Raw genomic sequence first — 13,194 nt, forward strand, 5'->3', positions numbered from 1 at the left:
TACCCGGTGAAATGTTTATTACCACAGCAGAACACCAGTTTCAATAAAGTGATATGTGTCCGTCCAGTCACTTTTTAATATACTTTAAAATTTTTGCTGTTTCAAAAAATATTTCTTTTCACCACAAACAAACAATGTAGCTGCTTGAATCTGAGTTCAGGAGCTCTATGTTACCACTGAAACATAAGTGATTCTGTAATTCTGTAATTCTGAAGCTCTTGATTAGCTTGTTCAGGTGTGTTTGATTAGGGTTGGAGCTCAACTCTGCAGGACTGAAGTTGCCTATCCCTGGTCTAGAACCATGTATCAATTATACCTAAATAGGCTGAAGCACAACTAATAAATGTCAAGCCTGGTACAGTGTGTGTCTGTGTCTAATGATGTCTGTGTTGGTGTCAGAATGAGGTAGATCCAGCCTTGAAGGTGGAGTTTGATGAGGACAGTGCGCTGGGCTCCAATGGAGGAGAGAATTCCCTAATTTCTCCATCCGGCCTTCCCAACCCAGGAGCCAAACCCAAAGCTCCGCGGGTCAAGCGAGAGAAGAAAGAACCTGGTAGCAATAAATATTGGCACTATATTTAACTTCAGTTTACTTTCAAAAGCATTTTTTATGTTTTCATACATTTTTTTAATATTTTTATATATATTTCTTATCTTCAGGTACTCCGAAACAAAGGAAGCCACCAGGTGCTAAAGGTCCAGCTAAGAAAGTAAAAAAAAGGAATCCATGGTCAGATGATGAATGTGATGATGATCGTTCCGATAATGAGCTGGATGAAAGTGAACCTGTTATTCCCAGGGACACCACATCCAGGAGAGCCTCAGGTGTGTGTGCTTCCATTAATACCTCTGTACAAAATTTAATAGCCTCAGGTGTGTGTGCTTCCATTAATACCTCTGTACAAAATGTAATTTTAATCATTTAAACCAGGCCTGAGTGATATGATCGTAAATGCGGTGTTATTAACTGTACGTTCACACCGCCACCGGCGAGAGCGGCAAAATTCGCTCTCGCCGCCCTGCCACCGACGCCGTAGAAAGATTCGGGGACGCTCTGACGCTCTGACGTAGATTAGAATGCGTGATTTTTTTCCTCTCAGGCGGAGGACTTCTACATTCCGATTGGTTGCCGCTGGTTGCCGCCGAACCGCGTCATAGCTTATTACCATAAAGTTGACTTGATTTCAACTCCTCTCGCCGCTCTCGCCGTCCAAGACGCGCCGCCCTCGCCGGTGCTCGCCGCCGGCTCTCATTGAAAATGAATGGCTTCCGGCCACTTTGACGCTCTCGCCGCCGGCGGTGTGAACACACAGTTACACGTGAATGTGGTGAAAAAAAACATTTAACTATATATCTATGGAAGAAATAATTGACAAAAAATACTGCAGAGGTGGTACATAACATAACAAAACGTATTCATACTGTGTTTAAATGACTCTTCCCATATGAAAACATGACATTTTAAACATAGCCTGAAATGTTCTATTGTGTTGTTGTTCCACAGCTGCGAAGGCCAAGTACACATTTGACTTCTCTGAGGAAGAGGAGGGTGGTGACGAAGAACAGGAGAATGATGGTTCAGCATCACCAGTTCACTCCTATAAAAACACAGAGCAACAAAATGACGATGAAGAAGATGATGAAGACATTTTTCCTCCAAAAACAACATTTACTTTGTATGTTCTGTCTAAATATTCACATTTGGGTGAATCTCACAAAGCCTGTCACAAGCAGTTTAAGTTTTACAATAACCTAACAAGAATCTGAAAATAAAGGCAACTTTTTGTGAGGTCCACCCATTTAATGAAACCATGTAGTACTTTTATTATTATTATTCTCAAAGTGACAATCAAATATGGATTCCAACTCTTTTTCATTTGAATTAAATCATTTTCAGGCCTACTTCACCAGCGAAGAAAAGGGACCCAGAGCCTGTATTGTCATCTAAAACGGAGTATGCTGACAAGAGCAGCGATGACGGTATGTGTGTGTTCAGTGGTGGTTTATCATGTTAATAATGTGCATGTGTTAATAATGTTTATTTATTCCTCAGATGTGAAGTCAGACAGTGATGATGACAGGGGTCCAGGGTTTTCATCATTTTCCAACAGTTCTGTTTTTGAGAAACCTCCAGCTAAAAAAGGTACCTGACCGGCAAACAACCTGTGATAAGTGATCATGTTTAAAGGGTAACTCTCGCTAAATTGCAACCTAGGCTATTTTTGTTAATCTACCCGAGTCAAACATTCGTGTAAAAGCATAATTAGAATGGAAACGGCACTTTTAAGATTGACCGTATTTTCGCTTTCGGTCAAAATGCCTTTTGAATGGGAGTGCTAGGGGCACTACAATGATAGCATCAAAATCGCTATTTTTAAAACACCAAGGATGCTCGACACAACATGAAACTGTGCTTGAAGTATCACCAGGGGCTCTGCACATGAACTCGAGCATTGACAACATTTTGTGTACACAAAGTTTACTAAAAAGAAAGGTTTTGTACAACTCACTTTATCAGTTACTGTTTCCAGTGGCTGGAATTTTGTCAGTCAAAAGTAGTCGATCTCCGAATGCAGCGTAACATGATGAGAGTAAAGATGGAAAGATCAGCATGATGATATGGTTACATATTACACTGAAGTAGGCTGCTTTTAAATGAACATTTATTTAAAATAAAAGTACTTCTTTGGCAAAATTGCATTTCCTTAATTAGCCTAAACATAGTGACAATTTAAGTTTGAAGGGATTAAAGCCTGTTTCATTACATCATTGTTGGAAGACACTCTAATCAGAATAATTTCTGTTAAGCTTGTGTATATCTTTATTTAAAGCTGTTAAGTTATAATAAAGCAATATCTCAGGTTTTTACTTGTTTTATATAATGACTACTAGGCCTCTAGGCATATGTTTTCTTTGATTGGTTTTCCCTGAAGAGAACAACGTTCAGTTTAAAATTAAAGGAGACATATCATGCTTTTAAATTGTTCCTTTTTACATATAAATCATACATTTGTAGTCTATATAAAGCGGAACTGCAATGTTTGGGTCTGAATTCCTCATTATTATAGCTCCACAGGCCCCTTTTCTACCCCTTTTCTCATGTGCTTCTGAGATCAACCCGTTTTGGTGCGGTCTCTTTAAATACAACTGAGACACTTCATACCCCGCCCCCTCTCCAGGTTGCAGAGGTTCAACTCCACCCCGTTCGGCCATTTTTGTAGTTTGATAGCAGAGATACGATTATCTAGCGGCACGGAAACTTTTTATTCACACGTTATTAACAAAATGTCAACAACGGAAGACTTGTCCATCCAGCCTTACATGTTCGAGCATGAGTCGGAGCAGGAGCGAGATGAAAATGAAGACGACGAACCTGTAGAACAACGTCTTCATATGGATGTATCGCAATGGTGTGTTACTGTATTTACACATGAAACTTTGGTCTTCCGACCTTTTACCATGGTGTCGATTTATTTTGATTAATATGTGCGAGGGAGAGAGAGCAAGACAGCGTCTAGTTTGGAGACGGTGATGTCTTGTTTACACGTTCGCCTGGCTCTGAAGAGAGAGAGAGTGAGCGCGCGCGCGACCAGGTCTCTCTCTCTGCTCGTTCTTTCAGTTAAACATGCGTCCTGACACAAGCGCGGCAGTTCATCTACATTAGACGTTTGTAATGAAGTGTGTGGGTTACTACATCCAACAACCGAACATTTTAACTTACCCTCTCGTAACTTCTGCATCCTTTAGCTTGGACTACAAAATTGCAGTGAGAAATAGAAATGGCGGATTGCTCGAAGTGTTGGGCCGGGAGTCAATGTCCTTATTTGGCAGTTCCGCTGCAAATACTGTGACGTATTAGTTCACAAAACGTCATAGATAACAGAAAAATCTGAACAGGTTGAAAAATATGACCAAAACAGAATATAAAGATATCAACGAAGCACCTGAAGAGAATAATTTCATATTTTCTGTACTTCTAAACACTCTAAATATACAACAAAATGCATTTAAGGGCTAAAAAAGTGGATTTAGCATGATATGTCCCCTTTAAAGTAAAAGAGTGACGCACATTTGTTGCATCTTACAGTGAAATGAGAGTCCCGTGTCTTTATTAAAATCAACACATTAATGATTTATTTCTCATTCCGATCCACCCGCAATTAATTGGAAAGTTATTTTATATTACTTGGCTCGCCCTACCCCGCGGATTATCCACAGTATCCGCGGATATTACTGAGATCCACACATCACTATTGAGCACTTTGAGCCGGAAATGGCACGAAATTTGACAGAGGCGGCCGCCCCATAATTCTCTATGCAGGAAAAACCCTGCAGAGATCTTTACTAGTGGCCATGTAGCTCACCAGTTCAGCCCAGTTATGATCTTAACAAGTAGATGTGAATGACCAGTTTCCAGTCTGTTACAATAATTTTGTTCTGTTACTCCAGCTAAGAAACCTGCAGACACAGCACCTAAACAGAAGAAAGCTCCAGTTAAAGCCAAGAAGCCTGATACATGCGTCTGGGACTCAGACTCAGACACGGGCACTAAAAAAGCACCAGCAGCACCAAAAGGGGGTGGGAAAGGCCGAGGCAGGAAGAGGAAGCAGTCGAGCTCAGAGGAGGAGGTTTATAACCCTGTGAAGAAGACTGGAAAGACTGCCACAAGCAGGGTGAGTGATATATCCACTACTAATAATAATCCTATAAGCTGTATTACAGCTTGTGAAAAACAGTATATCAATGCAGATAATGTAATGCATTTTAAATAGTTTATTAAAATTTTTATTATCTGTCTATTATAAAATAATTAGGAGTGGGAAATTAACACATTGATTTCTGTGATTAATATTTGCTGTTTAATGCAGTAAAAATAGAAATAAGAATATAGAATCAGTATAGAATTAAGCTATCTTTGCATCGCTCACCAGCCCCGCAAAGCGAGAGAGAGAGAGTGTCCAACTGATAGTCTGCATGTATCCAGCTGTGCTCAACCCGGTGTCCTCTACTTTAGAGGGGGCGATGGGCACGACATGCGAGACCCTCATGAAGGACGCTGAAAGCTCCGTCTGGCTACTTGTTTTTGATCCTGTCAGTAACACGCTTCAGTGTAATTATAACAGTCAAGTCAAATTTGTTTGTGTAGCACTTTTCACAATACTCATTATTCATGTGTATAAAACACATCATAAAATACATTTCAGTTGGATCACTAATCATCCACATTGGCCATTGGTGCTTGGACCCTGATTATTGCTGCTTGTGGCCATATTTTGCTCTGTGATTAATAATGGTTCTTATTATTATCAGTGTTAAATGCAGTTTTTGCTGCTTAATATTTTGAAACAAACCATGATACATTATTTTCAGAATTCCTTAATGAATTAAGATATTATGAACACCATTTATTTGAAATCGAATTGTATTTACTGCTACTTTTGATCAATTTAATGCATCATTGCTGAATAAAAGTATTAATTTACATACCCCAATTTTTTTTTTTTATGATAGTGTATCATGGTTTCCACAAACATTTGAAGCAGCACAACTGTTTTTCAACATTGATAATAATCAGAGATTTTTCTTGAGCAGCAAATCAACATTCTGAAGGATCATGGTTCTTCACTGGAGTAATGATTCTGAAAATTCAGCTTTGCATCACAGGAATAAACTACATTTGAAAATATATTAAAATAGAAAAAAGTTCTTCTTAATTGTAATATTAAAAAAATTCAACTTAAATTAATATAGTTAAAATTAGGCACAGTTAAATGTAACATTTATTATGATGTGTTAATGTGAATAAAGTTCACTTTAATTAAAAGTTTCTTTTTTAATGAGGCTACATGCAACTTTTCCCCCAAAATAAACGTAACAATAGCCTTTTTATTTGACCATTTATGACTCAAACATCTCCTGATGAGCATACTGACACATTGTCAGCTCACAGTGGGTGCACCTATAAGCCTGTATCCTATTTTTCCTATTTTCTGTCGGGTCAGATTTTTCGCGCGCTGTCTGCGGATGTGACGTCAAGCGCGTTCATGTTAAACGTTTCAGATCACTCTGCCACCACCGCTAGTCAGCAAACAAACTTAGTTTCTCAAACAATATATGTATTTGACTGTTCTTACCTCTGTAAACATAATGTTGACTTCTTTGCAGCGGATGACTTGTGAAGTGTGCACGTACGAGAGCGAGCAGAAAGGAAGAGCAGTTCCGTTTTTTTGGCCACAGGTGTCAGTCGCGAGTTTAAATTTCAGGAAATCGCATGTAGCCTCTTTAATGTTCTTTAAGGTGCCTTGTGTAATGTCCGCCAATCAATTCATACTCCACACTCCATTACAGATGGGGGCAGTATACCTCCAGAAAGTGAGTTGGTCTACTCTAGAGTAACAACCGAGAAACGGCATAGTCTCTATGCTCCGCCCCTACCTTCACAACGACCCTAAAGCCATAGCCGAAGCCGAGCCAACTTCTAATAGAGGACGTTTTGACTCCAGAGGAACGTTGGTTGATGTCAAGTGATTTTGAAATATGACATCTTCAAGCTACTCCCCTTCACCGTTTACCAGTGAATATGTTCATATTCGTTTTGTTCATATTACATTTTTATCGTTAAGGCCATTGCACACTTGCACACATTGCACAATTCGCATCCGAAATTTTCGCACGTTAAAAAAAAAATTCGACCTCACGTTATGTCAATCACGCTTGCACACTGTCTACGAAACTTTCGTCCGTAATAAAAAAAATTAGGATCGGGTTCGATTTTCTGCGTTTTTCGCATCCACAGCCAGTATTTTGAGAGTTTTTTTGACAATTCAGAGCCACTGTATAAGCGAACGACAAAATCCAGAATGGCGTCTGACAAGTTTATACACCATTTATATTTATACACTAGGGCTGCAATCAACCAAAGAAAATCTTGGTCGACTGAAGTCCTGAAATTTTCGACTAAAAATGATGTTAGGAAAAAAAGCGTTAAATTAATTAGCTGTGCACTGTGCGCAGTACTTGGTAGCCTTGTTGTCCGCCTAAATGAATTATAAATTAACATAAAAAAACTAGTAGGTTATTTGCAGTATATTAAATCGTTTTTGACCTAATTATTTTGCACTGAAATGAGTCTGACACACGAGTCTGTCGGCTCTGACAGCGTTGCATCACGTGCACCTGCGCAATATCATAGCCTATGATTTCCGAAACTAGTGATATCATCACAAGCACTTTTGAGGAATATGCAACATAATTTAGACTATTGTTTTTGTCATATGTATTATAATAACTGACAGACACTAACGTTATCATTTCAGCCGCTCTGTGCACAGTGTGCAGCTCAGCTTCACGGCTGAGACACATAGACTATTAACTTTTAAAAAAATGCTGCCACACTGCCGATGTCTTTGAAATTCATGGTAGAAGAGGACTGGCTATGAATTAAACGCTCTCACAATTAAATAATATTCAGCAAACCTTCTAGCAGTAGTAGCCTACTTTCTTCAATCTGTCTCTCTCCTCCGGTGGGTTGGGCTAATCCAAAAGAAGTGAAAACAAGGGGGGTGTTCTGAAGGCAGACTGTTACCTGGGAAACAGGGGTGCTCTGAAAACACCCCCATTAGCAATTAGTGCTTTCCACCTGATGAAATGAACGCGTCAACGCGGCAAAACTGATGAAATGAACGTGGCAAAAAATCAACCAATCAGAATTTTGGTCGAGCCAGAACGTATCGACCAAATAATCGACTAGGAGATTACAGCCCTATTATACACTATTTATAGTATAAAATATAACCTGTATACAGCTGTTCTGTCTGCCCACCGTGTGTGTGTGTGTGTGTGTGTGTGTGTGTGTGTGTGTGTGTGTGTCCATACCTACATACTGCTAGAGTGCCAGTCTATGTTCAGGATCGATTGGTTCACGGAAATTGGTAGTCTTCTTTTTAATATCTGGCTCCAGTATCGCTAGCAAAGCATCAAACTGTTCACTGACATTCTGAGGTAAATTTTGAATCACTCTGGATAATTTTGCAACTCCTTGATAAGGAGGTGAAACTCTACTTCCTCTCGGTGCAATCTCAGGATTGGATGGACTCAATATATCATCTTTCTTTTTCAGGGTACCCGCGGGGTCTTAAAAGCATTGAAAAAGTCTTAAATTTGATAATCTCAAATTAAGGCCTTAAAAGCCTTGAATTTGGTATACAAAGTCTTGGATTTTGTTACAAATGTCTTATTTATTTTTTTGCCTTTTCTATGATTAAATTCATACCGTAACAAGATTAACTGTTGTAGACTAATTAAAAATGTGTCGCGTAACATTGAGTGCACCTCGCGCTTCACGTCATAGAAGAACGCGCGAAAGCGTGCGCACCCGTTACTATGGTTACTAATCAGAGCTTTTCTGTTAAAAGAACATGTTTTCTACCCGGTCTTTTCAGTAGTGTCTGGCCACAGCCATCCACGCGCGCTCTCTCTACGTTGTTGAAGCAGCGCGGATGATCTGAAAACACAGACAAGCTGGAGTTCAGCGATCTTCATTTGAGAAGATCTGTCACGAGCCGCTTGCGCTGTTTGTGCGACTAAATCTGCGATCAAAATGCAGGCTGATATACAGCAGTGTTTTTAATGTTGATCATTATGCGACCAAGAATGCAATGTTTCCCGACTATCCACACGATTTCAAATGTGACATTGATTTTATACAACAGTAAAAAAAAAAAAAAGAAAAAAAAAGGGTAACATTAAGTGATGTACTACATTTTAAACAGTATTGTCAGGCTTATTGCTCTATTTTGCAACAAAATCTGTGGCTTTGACAAAGACAATGAGTTACCGCCACCTACTGGCGATTTTAATATCATATTTTTATTAATATTAAACGTTTTTTAACATTGAATACTTATTGAACATTGTTTTATTTAAAGCATTATTATTATTATATAAAGGTATAAAGGTGAAAAATGAAATGGAAAAATCGATTAAATGGGGCAAATATTGTCCCTTAATGGAAAGATGTGACTGCAGTCTAAGTGGAAGAGAGGGGGTACGGCACTCTAAAAATTTGCAGAACTAAGGAAAAGGGATATGTAGAATTGCACAAGTGCTACTGCTAAAGAGTGCAATGTCAATACAGCCTGTTAGCTTAATTTTAATTTCTCATAAGCTTAATCAAATTGGCCTAGAGAGAATAATTATGACATTTTCTGTCTAAAGACTACATATAAAATAGCTACCAAAATTAAAGTAACTGGAGTTTGACTAAAAGTAATGACTAAAAGTTGACAAAAAATGCAAACACATTTCGTCAACTAACACTATGAAAGGCAGAATGACTCAAATGTGACTAAGACCAATAAGCATTTTCATCTGAAGATAAAGAGTAAGACTAAATCAAAAATGGCTGCCAAAATTAACATTGGCCTACACACGTGCACGCTACAACGCTGCTGCGTATATATTTTATATGACTGATAATTTACATAAAATGTATTATTTAATTCAAGTAGTCTACTTGTAAATAATTATTTTTTAGGGTTTAAAATGTATACAGATTTGACATTTTCCCCTCATACTTCTGTCGGAATTGGTACGAAGTTGGCATTGAATTTCATTTGAAATGGTATTAAAAAGGTCTTAAAAAGCCTTGAATTTAAGTTGGAGGATCCTGGGGGTACCCTGTTTTTCTCTTTTTAAGAAGGCAACAAAATCATCCTCACTGCTTGACGAATCCATTTTGTACTTTTTGCGTTTTTTCAAGCCGTGCGAGTTATTCATGTATTGCAGTTTGGCTGGTGGTTAACATATGTTGCCCGCATACCGCCTCCCATGGCCGAAACTGGTATTATGACACCTGTCGGGCCGTGGCTAGTAATTTAGCATGCTAATTCAGGTTGATATCTCTGCAGCACTATAACTTGTCATTTTTTTAATGACATAATCGCCCTTATTTCTTCTCATTCTTTTGATGCGTGTAGCTCATTTTTTGGATATTTTTACCTCAATTCTTACACATGGCACCTTTAAAATGTGTTAATAAATGAAAAAATAAAACAATCTGATAATTTGCTGTTTAGGCGTGACTTTCAGTTATACTACAATGTTGAATGGCTAATCAATACTCATTTTATTTCTTCATTGTAAGTCAATTTAATAGAGGCATCAGTATTAGTATTGGTATCAGTGATACTGGCCTTCATTCATAGTAATTAGTAAAAAGATGCCATTAAACAAATATTTAAGATCTTTATGTTGATAACTTAGCAGGCCATAGCTCAGGGTAGTATTATTCACAATGGCTTTTCATGTGATTTGATTTTTTGCCATTGATTATTTTGGTAATAACATAATCGGCTAAACCCCTGATTATTCAAGCTGTTTGCAGTTTAATGCAGGTTGCTGCAGATTACAGTTTTTTTTTTAATTGCCACTAAGGCCCTGTTTCACAGACAGGGTTTAGATGAAGCCAGGATTAGGCCTTAGTTCAATTAGAGTATTTAAGTCGCTTTTATAAACGTGCCATAGAAAACAGCATTACTGGTGTGCATCTTGAGGACAAAACAGTGGCCCTGACATATTTTAATTAGTTGCTTTCAGTTAAAACAGCTTAAACATGTATTTTAGTCTGGGACTAGCTTAAGCCTTGTCTGTAAAACCAGAGTTAAAAATTATATTTTGTGAAAAGTGAAAACCATTCACTCATATACCTAATGTTCAGACCAAGTCTGTAAAACTGCAAGCACAATATATACTGAATATACACTGAATATAATGTAGATAATGCAGTAGTATCTGCATTATATTCAGTTTGAAATTGTTAAAGAATCTTTTTGCAAAATGCAAAAAGTTTGTTTCTACATTAGAAACATAATTCAAAACTGCCATTTAAATGCCACACTCATTTTCTTATGATCTTTATATTAAAACAGTACGTTTTAATTTTTAAGTAAAAAAATTTATTATATGATAACTAGTCTCTCCCTATGGAGGATCCCTTTACCACTCTACAGATAAGGCGTTGTCGGGAAAATTCGTTTCGCGTACCTACCCCGAAGTGACAAAATAAAATAAAATTCTTTATCAAAATTTATAAGGAAAGACAAGTACTTTGTTTAGACTTGGCTTGTAGGGAATTCCAAACCTGCGTACATATTCAAACGCACATAACTATAGAACCAATTCTTAATGCGCATGTGAACGCCATCAGCGTTTCTCACAGGTTCGCGTTTAAAGTCTGTGTAGAGGGAATGGTGTCGTCTTAGCGGCCCCTAATTTAATAACAAATGATCATTGCGACAGAAGCAAATCAATCAAAACTAACTTTAGCTGGAAATAACTTTATTAAAGAACCGCTATAAAGCCAAAACAATCTCTGTTACCTTAAATTATACGTTTATCTCTGTAGATCTGCTTTGAAACAATCTACATTGTTCTATCATCTACATAAATGAAGATGACTTGACTTGACATGATCATTATCATATAATATTTTTTTTTACTTAAAAATTAAAACGTACTGTTTTGAGATTTTTTTTCTTTACCTCGTGGTATTCAGTATATATTTACAAAATAAATAGAAATGCAAGTCGAGTCATCTATATTTCTATAGCGCTTTATACAAGACATGCAAAAAACAATTTTTAGAAGTTAAAATTGTTTTGAATTATGTTTGTTGTGTGCATGTTTTGTGTGTAGATTTTAGAGAAAAGGAGCCATAGTTTCAAAACTATGCCAGTTAAAGCTTCAAAAATAATGGCAGAACCACAATATTTTATAAACAATAGAACTGTGATGCACAGTGGTAAATAATGACCCAGAGTGCACTGCACTCAAGCTATACTCAGTGGTCAGATGCATCCAGATAAGTCCAGTTCTTCACTTTTCTTTTACTCTGGATCTTGCAGTTACCCATGAGGAAGAGTACAGTCTTATGTTGTGTATGTGTGTTTTCATGTAGAAACCAAAGAAGGCAGTGTCTGACGATGAAGATGATGACGACGCAGGCATGAACAGCTTCAGCCGTCTGGACTCAGGCAGAGATCGATCCGGTCGAGCCAAGAAAGAAGTCAAATATTTTGCAGAATCTGATAATGATGACGACGACGACGATATGTTTGACTAGAAAACACACTCACACACACTCAGTCCAGAAAAATCCTTGTTGAAGAACAGGTTCACTGTCTTCTGCCCTGCAGAATTTTGTACATTTTACCCTCCATTTTATTTCTTCAATTGTGATGTTGAATTCTTTCTACTGTGTAGCTGTTTTACTCTTTTTATCGTTATTGCTATATTATTATTATTATTATTATTATTATTATTGTTATGATACATTGACAATGTTGTTTTTTATCATTGAATTGTATTTGTCCTGAGCAGCTTTTAGAAATGTAGACTGCTGTGCTTCAGCACCTTTAATGGTTCAACGTTAGAGATGACTTACCTTTTTGAGATGACTTGGAAATAAACATGAAATGTAAAGTATTTGTTAGTCTATAGCAATGGCAGTACAACTGAAATGTTGCAAAATGTTTGAGAGACCATGAGAGACAATGACAGGACATGCTGTTTATTACCAAAGAAATGTCGACTCATCCTGCCGTTTTTAAAAACGAGCTAAAATAGTGCTCTTTTTATGCAGAACCAGAAGTTGATCTGCATAGAAAAGTTTTCCAAGGATGCAAAAATAATGATTTAGACAACTGTAACAGCACAACATTAACATTGTATGAAAGAATTGAACAAAATCTATCTCTATCAAAGTCTATCTCACACTTTATGCATACATTAACATGGACCATCCAAGTACTTCCAAACATTTTAAAATAAATATTTTTTTTTATTGTTTTGCCAGAAGGATTCATGGTAAAGGCAATGGTAAACATAAACTAAAGCACTGTTAATGTCCTAAAAAAGACAAGCAAAACAAAGGAATTTACAATTGGATACAAACACTCAGGGTTTTGATAAACAATATTCTTGAATTGTCATTATCTAAACTCCTCGGGTTTAGAGGTTTTAAACACAAGCTGATAATTTCATCCTTATGAACTGTTTTTTAGTTTTGTTTGTGTTTTTAGAAAAAACTAAATGTTTTGTTAATGTTAAAGGACTGTTCCTTTGTAGGTTAAATTTGGACCAACTTTGTGTTTGTGTGCCTTTCAATGAAAAATCAACAAGATAAAAACAAATCTC

The 13,194-nt window shown here is 37.2% G+C and overlaps 1 protein-coding gene across 2 annotated transcripts in view; it reads left to right on the forward strand.

Moving 5' to 3' along the window:
* The window catches only part of top2b (DNA topoisomerase II beta), a 59,379-nt gene extending 46,185 nt beyond the window's left edge, over nt 1–13,194 (forward strand). For both annotated transcript variants that reach the window (XM_081375800.1, XM_081375799.1), the window contains exons 29-35: nt 400–553; nt 661–825; nt 1,505–1,676; nt 1,898–1,980; nt 2,054–2,143; nt 4,450–4,673; nt 11,957–13,194. In XM_081375800.1, coding sequence (XP_081231926.1) covers nt 400–553; nt 661–825; nt 1,505–1,676; nt 1,898–1,980; nt 2,054–2,143; nt 4,450–4,673; nt 11,957–12,121 — 1,053 coding nt within the window. In that variant the 3' untranslated portion in view covers nt 12,122–13,194. The remainder of the gene's footprint in view (nt 1–399; nt 554–660; nt 826–1,504; nt 1,677–1,897; nt 1,981–2,053; nt 2,144–4,449; nt 4,674–11,956) is intronic.

The sequence above is a fragment of the Scardinius erythrophthalmus genome, assembly GCF_964197995.2.
Source record: "Scardinius erythrophthalmus genome assembly, chromosome: 10".
Lineage (NCBI taxonomy): Eukaryota > Metazoa > Chordata > Actinopteri > Cypriniformes > Leuciscidae > Scardinius > Scardinius erythrophthalmus.